This window comes from Phocoena sinus, chromosome 21, assembly GCF_008692025.1.
Source record: "Phocoena sinus isolate mPhoSin1 chromosome 21, mPhoSin1.pri, whole genome shotgun sequence".
NCBI lineage: Eukaryota > Metazoa > Chordata > Mammalia > Artiodactyla > Phocoenidae > Phocoena > Phocoena sinus.
In genome coordinates, this window is record NC_045783.1 from 19259769 (window position 1) to 19272610 (window position 12842).

Below are 12842 nucleotides of genomic sequence, written 5' to 3' on the forward strand. Positions count from 1 at the left end.
TCTTAATGAAAATTAGATAACAAAGCCTAAAAAAAAAAAAGTTTATTGAGCTGACTAAATAACTGTGTTTCTAAATCCTTCTTTAGGAAGCACCACAGAAAATAGAAATTCAGGTTTGAGAGTTTGAAAGCCCAGTTACAAGCTCTGTTTTTTCTTTGTGGCTTTCAGCTTCCAGTACTTAAATAAGTCAGATAAAATTTACATTTCCTGTCTAAATTCCTGTCTAATTTACAGGGTTGATGTGAAGAAAAAAAATACCGTAACGTATGGGAAAGTGCTTTATAAACTAAAATGCAATATACAAACATAATAATGGTTACACTCCTATATTTGATTTTCAAGAAAGCATCATTGAGTCCCTCATATTAGGATAACTAATCTATATCTAGGTCTGGGAATAAGGTTTTGATGGCATGCTTCTTCCATATAACACAAGGGCAAAATGTCCATAGTGGGTTAGTTTTGTGGTTGTAAGTCTGGATTCTTGGGTGACACTTCTAAAGTTGGAGAAGAATTAATTCCTAGTTGTGGTGTGTTGCTTTCGTTGCCTGATGCCTTGAGGCATGTTGATTTAGTCATGTTGGCTTTACATTTTTATTCTGGGAAGGACCTCCATGTCCCAGGGTAGGTATCTGAGTAGTATTCATCCAGCTCCCTGTCCTACTTCCTTTACTTAATTATGATGAATAAGAACAAAACGCGGGCTTCCCTGGTGGCGCAGTGGTTGGGAGTCCGCCTGCCGATGCAGGGGACGCGGGTTCGTGCCCCAGTCCGGGGGGATCCCACGTGCTGCGGAGCAGCTGGGCCCGAGAGCCATGGCCGCTGAGCCTGCGTGTCTGGAGCCTGTGCTCCGCAACGGGAGATGCCATGGCACTGAGAGGCCCACGTACTGCAAACAAAACAAAACAAAAAACAAAAAAGAACAAAGCGCTATTTGTAACCATACATGTCCTTTATACTGAAACTGCAGAAAGTATAATTTTTCAGTACATATTTTCATGCATACATCTGTGTCTGTGCAATCCCAAGAATTAAGATACATTTCATAGTTTTCCTTTACTAACATTGTGGTTTTCTTTCCTAGTGAGTGAACAGTTTAAAAGCATGAATTCATAACTGCATTGTCATTTATTTCAACCTCTTGCATACAGTGAATATAATGTGCTTGAAAAACACTTCGATGATGCCTTTGTTCTTTCCACATTAAATTTAACCATCCATGTCTATGAATTAAGTTTACTAGGAAAACTCACGTTTAAAAAAATTGTACAGGAAACAGCTGGATTATCACAATCGGCAAGGAAATGAACTCAAGAATTTGAACTAGTATGTCAGGAACACTTTGTCTTCATGGTAAACATTCACTTTATGCAAATCCCACTCGGCTTCATTTAATTAAAAAGCTGAAAAAGAAAGAAAATTCTGGGCTGAAAATAAAGAAAACACTAAGTGCTTTTTATCCCATTCTAAATTAGTACATGTAAATATAAAATAAAAATGTCACAGTTACATTATTTTACCTCATTCTAATTTTTATATCAGGGCAATTTCTCTGAACTAGTTCCTGTAATGGGATCAGGCTTGTGGTAAGAATAGGTCAGGGGTGGAAGCAGTTGTTCATAAGAACTTGAACTTGTGGTGTTTAAGTTTGAGTAACTTCTTTTTTAAATAGTTGATTAACAATGTTGTGTTAGTTTCAGGTGTACAGCAAGGTGGTTCAATTACACATATACAGCTATCTCTTCTTTTTCGAATTCTTTTCCCATTTAGGTTATTACAGAATATTGAGCAGAGTTCCCTGTGCTATACAGTAGATCCTTGTTGGTTATCTGTTTTAAATATAGCAGTGTGTACATGTCAATCCTAATCTCCCAATGGGTAACTTCTGTGAGCCGTTCTCATTGTTAGCTAGACCATTGGTTAAATCGGCATTTAAACTGACAATGTAGGGGAACAAAAGGGAATGGATTGAAACACATATTTGGAGTGGGCCGTTTCAACGTCCTAAACAAAGTATTTTTTTCTGGTTATTTAATTTATAATGCATTTCTTAAAATAACTAAAGACTTCTGAGGATTTTATAATTTCATTATATTGAACAGCCAAAAAAGAATATATTACAAATCATAATAAAAATACCATCGGATTCTGATGAAACAACACAAATATGTATTTCTATATGTACATATAGAAATACAAGTAAAAAGTAACTATTTTTCCTTCCTTAACTTCCCTAAGCAAAACTTTAACCTATGAAAATAAATTTATTTAAGTTTGTAAAATCGTGAGTCAATTTAAATAACATTCTTCAAGCTTTTGTTGGTTATTTGTACCTTTCTGCTAACAGGTAGCAACTTTTTCTTCTAAAGTCTTGACAACATAACTTTAGGACAACCAGAGATAAACCAATTCTTAACTAAATATTAAAAAAATATATTAATGGTTACTATAGTTGAAAAGCCATGTAGTTGGGAAAAAGTTCAAACTAGTAAGTTTAATACTTGAACATTTAAATTATAATATCCTAGGCATACGTTACTTCATCTTTCTGAACCTCGGTTTCCTCATTAGTGAAAAGAACGGTTGTTTTGGATGATTTCTAAAGTTCTTTCCAGTGCTAATATTTTATAATCCTGGTGATACTATATGCTAAAATTAAATATATGTATTATAAAACATTACATGAAACATTTAAACATATTTTAAATATATGTTATCTATAATGGTTTACATTATATAATAAAGTAATTATGCAATACAAACTAAACTTTTTATTACTCTGTATCTGTTTCTGAGGAATTACTAAATTACAAGACAGAAATCATTGTGCTGATATCTAGGTGCAACTAGACATTGCTTCTAGTTTTTGAGATAACAAGTTATGACTTGAGTACTGCAAGGATAACCAATGCCATGAAGAGTCAGAAGTAAAATTCCTCAGAACATTAAGATACAGATGCTGTTCAATCCACATAATCCTTAACAACACTGATGGCACAGCAGGTATATATGTCATGTGTAGATGAACACTTCGGCTTTCTCTGTCCTCAATTAAAAGACTGCCCTGAAGATAAAGCTGACTGAAGAATAAGGGTTAATGAAAAAAGAAAACCTGATCACAAAATATTTAAAACTATAAGTAAAGTTGAAAAACTTATAACTTAAAAGAAACCTGAGAATTTATAGTTTCCTTTTTTTTTTGTGAAAAATAGTCCGCACATTTCCAGCGATGGAATACTAAAGATCACCTTTTAGCACTGCTAAAAGTATTACCATCATAAAAGCAAGAATAGTAATATGACCTTTATGGTCATTTTATACTTGCTAAGTTTCTGGTGCTGGAAAGGTTAAAAAGGTTCTACAACTTTTTATATGTTGCTACATTCACAGGGTAAAAGGAACTTTGTATTTTCTTAATATTGAAATAGACTGAGAATCCTTAGTTACCAAGGTATTTGTTTACGCCAGGGTTTTTTCCAAACTGAAATATTTTTAGAAAACTGTTAAAGTAATCTTCTTTTATATATTATTATGAAATGAGAAATACATATTTAATTTTGAACTAATCATTCTATTAATTGTACTAAAATAAAAGTTTAATCTAGCAGAGTACTACCTAATTTATATTTAAAATAATCTTTTTCAATAAAGAGTTATAAGCATTTGTTCAAGACACTGGAAATAGCTGAGGCACAAAAGTGTCAAATATTTTGTTAAAATGTTTCTTAGAAAAGTATGAACTATTATTCTCCAGGTAATCATTCAATAGTTCATGTTTGGTTTTATTTTTTTATTATATAAATGTCCAAGTTGTATTCCAGTATGGATGTTTTATACTGATTTCATCACTCAAGAAATAAGTTCCCTCATTTCTATGTATCAGGGTCTGACATACTTTTTGCTCTTCTCACATTTACCTGTCTAATGTTGATGTATCATCTAATGGTTCTCATAGATTCATGCTTCTAATACTGTTTGGATATTAACTTTCCTAATAAGGCTTATTATAAAACATATACAATCCTTTTGTATCATACTTAAAAATGGTTGAATGCTAAAAACTGAATATATTCCTCTTATTTGGAATGTTTTTTTTCAGTGTTGCAGTCTGTTTCCTCAGAGGGAGAAGCTGCCTTGGGTACCACAATCAACTTCTGTCTGGACTTCTGTCCACCTGCTGTCATGAATGAATCTCATGACAATTCATGGTAGTCTATACATGGTAGTCTATACAGTCTATAACACTGACTACCGTGGCTGGCTTATTCTCAAGTGAATACATGCCTGGTCAGCCCTAACTCAGGTAGCAGTATAAGATGGATGCTACTTGGCAAGGGTATTGACCTGTACCCAGGAAGAACAGGTAGAAGCCAGGACCAGCAAATATGCCCCAGAAGCTCCCCTTCTCCTAGGCTAAAGGGATGCAAATATTCCCTTCTAGTGTGTAACTTGATTATTACTTAAAGTCCATCAGGGATGCCGAGGGGCCTTGTATATACAAAGTCAAAGCACTTCTCCCTTTAAATCTGGCTCTCTGCTAATGCTCCCTCACAATAGCAAATATTCAGGATTTAGATAAAAATGCAGTCCCTGACTTGCTGGGGAGTGATATTCCAAAAGTTCATAAACAAGCTTATTATTTGAAATCAAGTTTTTCTAGAGAAAGATTATTTAAAGTAGTAACTATTTCCTCAAATTCAGGGCCCCCAGAAGTCAGCTTCAGTCAGTATTCAACAGGACTTACTGATCATCTACTGTGTAGAAGAATATTACGAATAGAAGGGTGCTGCAAGAAAAGGAATGATTGAAAGTCACGGCCGTTACGTTTCCCCTCTAGAGGAGAGACCTGGATACAATAAAGTATAACACAGTGACGCACTTGATAAGATGGCAAAGAACAATCTAAACAAGCAAACACAGGAAAAAACTGGGAACAAGTGAAATGAAGGGGTAGCAACCTAAGCGAAAGGAGCTGACGGAGGAAAGGCAAATTATGAGAACAGATTCCGTGTGCGCCTTACGGCTAAATCAGGAGTCAGCACACTGTGAATAAACCATGCGGGCCGTAGGTCTCTCTTGGAACTACTAAACTAAGCTGCTCTAGGGCAAAAGCAGCCCAAGACGAGGCATAAACAAATGAATCTGCCTGTGTGCCAATAAAACTCTATTCACGGACACTGAACTTTGAATTTTATAAAATTGTCACATCACAGTATTCCCTTTTTTCCAGTGATTTAAACCTTTCTTAGTTTACATGGCACACAAAAATTGGCAGTGGGCTAGATTTGGCCCAAAGGCAGTAGTTGCTAACCCTGCTCTAAACCACAAGGTACAGTGAAGACTGTGCTGTAAGATGAAACAGGTGGAACCAAACTTTAATATAACCCTTCCCTACGTTCAAAATGTATACAAGTCAAACTGCTGACATCCCAACTTGAGTGCTGGGATTATAAAAAATTTTATTCAGTTTCTTGATATTTTCTAGAAGGAACATGTATTAACTTTTCCTTCTTTCTGGTTAGCCATCAATGGATTTTGATGAAGCAGCAGCATAATCTGTGCATATCTGTGCATTATTCTCGAGTAAGTGATGGCTTATCGATGATAACGACTAAACACGGAGATAAATTAGGAGGCTGGGTGATATTCTGAAAAAGATACTAGGTATATAAATTAAGACAGCAGCAGTGGGAATAGCAAGTGTTGGAGACCAAACCGACTCCGAGGTTTCTATCTTGCATGATTGAGAATAACAGTGTTGTAGGGAAAATGGGCAGGGCAGGAGACACAGGTTTGGAGCAGAGAAGAGCTTGGCTTTGGGGTTGAGGGTGAGGTGTTAATGTGGTATTAAGGTCTGTTTCTAGATCTCAGGAGAAAGATCAGGATTTTACATGTATATTGGGGACTGAGAAGTAATCTAAAAGGAAAAAGGAAGGTCCAAGCGTGCTATGTTACAAAATCCAGGGCATAGCCTGTCCAAGAGGAGCTAGTTAACCAAAGTCCTAGAAAGGTTACACGGGTTGCAGAATGAGAAGAGATATCTGGATTTGGTTATTGGGTGGCTACTGGAGACCCATATGACATGTAATATGTAATGTTTGTTCCTTTTCTCTTCCTGTGAAATATCTGAACAGGCACCAAATAGTGGTTTGCATTTTGTTTTGACTTCTCTTAATTAATTTATCTGTTCCCCAGTGTTTTAAAAAACCAGAATGTATGCGGTGCTCTTGAATGAATGAATTCTGTCCAGTTGGGAGCAGGTTAAGTTCTCTACCAAGATCTTCAGCTGGACAGAATTTTCTTGTCTAATGTTCTCACTTCCTGTTCTCAAACTGGGAAAGAAGTCAGACCTCATGGTTACATAATGGCACTTGGTCGCACAGAAATCACTTGTGTGGATAAGGGGCAGCTGCTCTGATTTCATCTTGGAGCCAAAGAAGTGAGCTCACTCCTGTTCCCCTGGCCTTGTAGCTAGTAGAACTTAATGAGTCACTGTTCTCAGGATTTTCTAACCTTTATATTCACAAGTGTTCTAAGGGGATGCGAGGGAGAAGTAGTTATGGCTGTCAGCCAGGCCTCTTCAGCCAAAAGCCCTGGGGCTCTCTTCTTTGTAACAGAAAATTACCAAATCCAGAAAAGTCTTCAGGTCTGAAGTACACGATCTAAAATAAAGCCCTAAAGAAATTCAGGACTTTATTAGGAGTTGGGAAAGGGATCTTTGGGAATGGAAACCTTTCTATTGATATACCTACAGTTACGCACAGTGAGAGCTGTCAAGTTGAACGACTGCTGAGGCCTCTTCTCTACAGCCTACACAGCGGGGCACTTTGGAAGAGTGTGGATAACATTATTATTATAACTAGGTGTGGTCCGAGACGTGGATGCTAGGTCTGGGGGGAAAAGGCCAGTAAAGCTAGTATGTGGAGTAAGGTGGGGGGACACGTGAGCAACAGAACTTCTAGATCACAGGAGCTTCCTACTCTTCCCCTCCTTTTGGGGGCTGCTGAGTGGTGGAGTTTCTGCCGGCGTAAGAAAGTTGTGTTTGCACAATGGAAATAACCCTCTAGAGCTTCCTTTGCTGTGTGTGTCTCTGCTCAGACCATGTGTTCTGAGGTTTGAGGGACTGCAGTGCGAAATCAAAAAACCTGGACACTGAGTGTTATATAAAAATCACTTTGGATTTATATGCAGGTTCCTGGTATCTATTTCTGCAATATCAAATATTGATTAAAAAATCAGTCCGTGTTTAGAAGACTTGTATTTTATTATTCTGGATATTAAAGCTTATATTGTTTGTTAGTGGAAAAGGCATTTGACTATACTTTTCCTCAGCAGAATTAAACATATTTCTGTCAACTGTTCTGCTTTCCTCCCTCAAGTAATAAAACAGAAGTAGCCAAATCGAATTAAATTTTGTTTGAAGTGGTGGGCATACACATGCATACGAATATTATTGTTTAAAAAAACATACTGTGTTTGTCAGTGGTTAAGTCCATGGGTCAAAGTCTATTGCTGGAAAACTTCATTTGAGGGCTTGTCCCTGTAGCAGCTAAGTACAGCAGTGTAAGGCTGGGATACGAGCTCTCATAGTTCTAAGTTATCTTGCATTTGTAAAACAATAGTTGGCCACAACTTGTCTTACTTATGAGATAAATATTATGGTTGTTATCCGAAAGATGAGGAAAACTGAGGCTCAGAGAAGATGAAAAGACTTGCCTGCGGTTACAGTTTTAAAGTGCCATGGTCCAAATCACATCTTCTCACTCAAAGTCCAGATCACTTCCCAATACACCACAGTGAAATACAACAATATGGAGAAAATAGTCCTTAAGATTCGATTTCCATTTGTACAACAGTATTACAAAGATTTAGCACTGTATTCTTTATGTAGATAAGATAGGACACACGCAGAAGTGCCGCTATAGCACTCCAGCTCTTCTCTGAACCACCTCTAAGGTTTTGGTCCTTTACGTCATTCTTCAAAGCTGGAACTCAGCATCAGAAAGGCAATCCCAGTGAAATTCTTATCAATGATACATACTGTGGATTGATCACCACACCATTTCTGTGTTTTATTTTTGTACGGCTCAAGATTGTGTTTTATATTTTCCCTACAAATGAAAGATCTACATCTAAGTAAGATGTAGAAAGGAAAGTGATATTGTTACATAGCGTACGTCCTGGGATTTTTTGCCTTGCTGTGCTTGTTCCCTAGCATACTTTTCTCAGAATTCATTAGGAATATCTTTCCTGTCTACCTATTATTCTGTACTTTCCCTTACTGAATGTCAGTCCTTTTTTTGGTTATTCATCATCTCTCAAAGTAACCAAAGCCATCATGAATTATAAGTATCTTGTTAAGACAATGCAGTAGTCTATGTCCACTGGAAGCTTAATTAATACACATTTTTATATTTACTTTTGATGCCAGCCAGCTCAGGATCATTTTGAGGTTGCAATAAGTATCTTTAGAGCCCCGGTGTCTGGAATCATGTTTACACACTCCACACACCCAGAGGGGAGTGTGGAACAACCTGACAACTCCATGGCGTATCGTGTGATGTGAATCCCACCTTCTGGAGTTGTGCACTGTGGCAAACCAATACTCTCCTCTCCATTATGTTTCTATCTTAATGGTTCCTGTTGCAGTTAGGTAAGGAATAAACAAAAAATGTTTTTGAATAAACATATTCAATTAACAAGTATATGATGAGCACCTACTATGTGCACAACACTTTGGAGATATAAAAAAGGCATTTCCAAGGACCTTCTCTAAAATACCTTACGGTACTCTAGAATGAAAAGAACTGCAACACACAAAAGTTACATATGAATACTTAATGAAAAATGAAATGTGGTAAGGTGCTACTGAATAACCAAGTGCTGAAATGGCTAGTACAGGCAAGAGGTAGGTTAAGTAATTGCTTCTGAGAACCCACTACCTTTCAGGCACTACAAATTGATTATATAATTTACCCCCTCAAAATTCTCAGATAGGTATTAATTATTATGCCAAGTTTACAGATGAAGAAACAAACTTAACAAAGCTGTTATCCAGCCCCATAAAAACACTACTTTTAGAGGTGATGAAAAATGAGACTCAAAAGTTAAGCAACTCCAAGTCCCAAAGTTCGTGAAGAGAGAATGGAAGATTCAAACTTGGATCCGTGTGACTGCAGAGCCAGAGTTCTTATAACATACAAAATTATATACTGAATTTGAACTCAGATCTTGTGATTCTAAACATTATTTTTCCATTATACCATACCTCTCAAAGACAACCAAAGATTCGTAAACAGGAAACAAAATGATAGAATTACTAGAGAATGTTTCATGCTGTTTTCCTACTAAAACAGACTTGATATGTCAAATAGTTTTATAGAAATTTTTTGAAGAAAACTTTGAATCAGTGTGTCAGTGGAAAACAGTGGGAAAGTAATTACCCATAATGGAAGACTCTCATGTATGACCACTAGCATTTTACTCTTCTTAGAAAATGGAATAAGCCCTAAAGTTAATCTTTATTTAATACTCAAGATGAATTCAGTGCTATCACTAGAATAAAATTCCTTCTTTTTCTGAACTATGGCTCAGATGGTAATTACATCAAATTCTTAATAATCTTTGATATTTCACTGATAATTTCAAGGGATTCGAGAGACCAATTAAGTTCATCAAAAGGTTCAGGGAAAATCTGTTCTTCACCAACTGAATCATGCAAATAAAAAAAACAGTTGCCAATCCCAAACTCCCTAACAACAACAACAAAAAGACAAAAAATAATTGTAAATCACTATATTGTACACCTGTAACTTATACTGTACATCAACTACACATCAAAAAGAAAGAGAAAAAAAAAACTCAAAACAACAACAAAAAAACCCAAAACAACAGTTGCTTAATCTTTAGCGTAAAAAAATCCTGCTTAGGAAAAATTAAATATAAATGTGTAAAATCTTTATATCAGAACTAATGAGAATAATTAGCATCAAAGAGTTATTGAGTAATTAATACTATGTGCCATTTACTAAGTACCAGGCAATGTGCTAAGTGATTTACATCATATAATCTTTACAAATGTCAAAGTATGTAAACATTTCCCATTTACAAATGAGAAAACCAAGGTTTAGAAAAGTTACTTAACTTTCCCAAAGTCACTGAGCTAGTAACAGGTAGATCAGGGATTTAAATGAGGGAAGTTTGCTTATTGAAACTTAAAGATGATCTGGGAGAATTTAGTGATGGCATGAAACATGTTGATACTGTGGGGAAAAAACCCTTAAGACTAAAATGTGGGGAAGATTTAAGGAAATAGAGTAAACATGTAACAGACTTTTATCCCTTTCAGCAAGTATATAGACCAAAAACAAAAAAAAATAGCAGTGTGAAGTACTCAGAAAATACGAAGCACATGAATGTTTAAGGTTTTGTGAGGTTTAAAATTAAAATAAAAATGAAAAGCAAAAAGATCATTCCTTATAGAAGAAATTAAAGGTTGTATATCAGACAATTCAAAATTGTGAGGAAATAAAAAATTAGTTTTAAAATAATTCTGGACATAGTTCTGTGCATCAGAGGCATTTCTTGGTACAAAAGTTATAATTCACAAACCTAAAACACAGATACCAAAGGCTGGGGCATTACACCCAAGAGAGTACTTTGGCATTGGAGCCAAAGCCCCTGGCTAAAGGTGTTTTTCAGTTAGTAGATGGTGTTATGTTCAAATATGCATTTTCAGTAAAGGACATCTCTCGTCTTATCCAAAGTACTGGTACCATCTAAAGTAGGCAGAAGTGGGAGGTTTTTCCATTCTTTTTGAAGAAAACTGTTTATTTGTCCTGGCAGCTCATCTCAAAGTCAAGGAAATGGTCTTGGTTGAGAAAGTTATTATTTTTTTTGCAAGCCTACTTCAATGTATGTCTGGCACAAAGGATTGGATTGATTTAGCTCTTGGTCACCAGGGTTTATGATTCATTATACTAGGCACTAGCTCTCATTGAAGATGGGCATCCACAATGTCTTTTCAGAAGTACCCAGGCCAAGACATACCTCTGGAATATGGAATACCTTTCCTCTTGCTATAACGATGGTGTCGAGTATCTCATTTTCTCATTCCCTACAAACTACTTTTATCCGATAGGAGCAAGATTTGGTTTGTTTTTTTATTTATCAAATACTATAGTGCTGGTGCCACAGACACGTGCTTCTGGGAATGCGAAGTGCTCCTTCAGAATGTGGTACTATGTTCATAACTGACCAAGCCTCTCCCATAGGATAATTCAGTGGGAAATCGTCTCTTTTTCTTTTTTTATTAACATGTCATCTTTCAACTATTCCCAGAATTATTTCTCTTGTCCTTTCTTTCATTTATTCCCTCTCTCACTCTGGCTTTTGCTATCACCTTTGCTTTCTCTCCAGTGAACTAGTTGGACAGAAATTGTTTTCACTATACTGCCAGGTTTTTAGAACTTAGCTGAGGATTTATCCAAATCTCTGGTATATATACTCTCTCCAGTCCTTTTGGCAACACTTGCTCTTGATGTTAATCATCTATTTATTATCATAATCATTCGCAAGAGAACTGATAAAATTTCTGAGAAAAAACCTTATTCTGAAGGAAAATGATGCAGTGGATTAAAAACAACCCCCAAAGCAATACCTACCATTACTAAAGTAACTCTGGCATATATGCACATGTTAGACTAATAAGAGAATAAAGCTTTTCAGATGCAAAGTTGGTATTTTTTCTCATAATGCTCCCCTCTACCATACTTTGTTAGCTCAGAGGGATGCTGTAAATGTAACGAAGGGAACACATATGACCTATTCTATCAACCTGACAAGGCAGGAGAATTTGATGATGAATGACTGGAGGGCTATGCAGTAGGAGGGCTAGAAGGATTTAGGGAAGCTTGATGAACGATGCATCACTATATCCATGGAAAAGGTAGAATGCAGGAAAGCAGATACAAACAGAAGTTCTTAAGAGGCTGAAGAGAAATATTAGAAAGCTTTGAAGGGATATGGGAAGAGATGAATAAAGTAAGAATGATTTAAAGTGGGCCGTGGAAGAGCTGGAACAGCGCAGCAAACGGTGGAGTTTGCAAGAGTGGAGGCCAAAGCCAGGATCCTGCCTTCACGTCTCTGTAATGACATGTCACAGTCTTTCAGTGCACTGGGTTTCCCAGGCTTTTTTGCTGAGCTCTGTTCTGAGTCTGTTTCTTGGCAGCTCCTCTTAGGGGTTTTCATCTAAACTATGTCAAATTTCATATTCACAAACCACTCTTGGGCGTGATTTCCATCTGACTCCTTACATCTCCACTTCGAGCCCCGTGAGGCCAGCTAACGGCAAGCCCAGTCCTTATTTAGCCTGGTGGGCCCTTGGAAAGGGAGTGTGACTGTGACACAATAAGAATGGTTGATGCCACACTCATAAAGAAATAAGCATATACTCTGGTTCAGAAATGCTCACTATGAATATCTAGGGTGAGGCCTGGAATATGTATTTTGAAAAGCTTCCCAGGTGATTTACATGTCCACTCCTGGTAAAGAATCAGAGGATTAGAGATTTATACTACTAAATGACAATTACTTTTTGGGAAAAAAGGACAAACGTAAACTCTTCATATCATAGCAAAATAGTTCTGTCAAATGTAACATTATTCTATGGAACGAGAAAAACAACTTTTCTCTACTTGTTCTAACATAGCAATATAATGACTAGGAAAATATAGATAGGGGATGATATTCTTGTTAGATTTTGATGCTCTGATGTATAAGGAAAGCTGGAATTTGCTCTTTACCTTCCCCTATTTTCTGACCGTCAACTAAATAGGTTTTAA

At 36.4% G+C, this 12842-nt stretch overlaps 1 protein-coding gene across 3 annotated transcripts in view; it reads right to left on the bottom strand.

Annotated features, from left to right (window-relative positions):
• Positions 1–931: 931 nt before the first annotated feature.
• Positions 932–12842, bottom strand: part of TUSC3 (tumor suppressor candidate 3) — a 195659-nt gene continuing 183748 nt past the window's right edge. For 2 of the 3 annotated variants that reach the window (XM_032618594.1, XM_032618596.1), the window contains 2 exons: positions 7717–7779; positions 932–1403 (listed from right to left, as the gene is read on the bottom strand). In XM_032618594.1, coding sequence (XP_032474485.1) covers positions 7761–7779 — 19 coding nt within the window. In that variant the 3' untranslated portion in view covers positions 932–1403; positions 7717–7760. The remainder of the gene's footprint in view (positions 1404–7716; positions 7780–12842) is intronic. The other variant, XM_032618595.1, reaches the window with a different exon arrangement.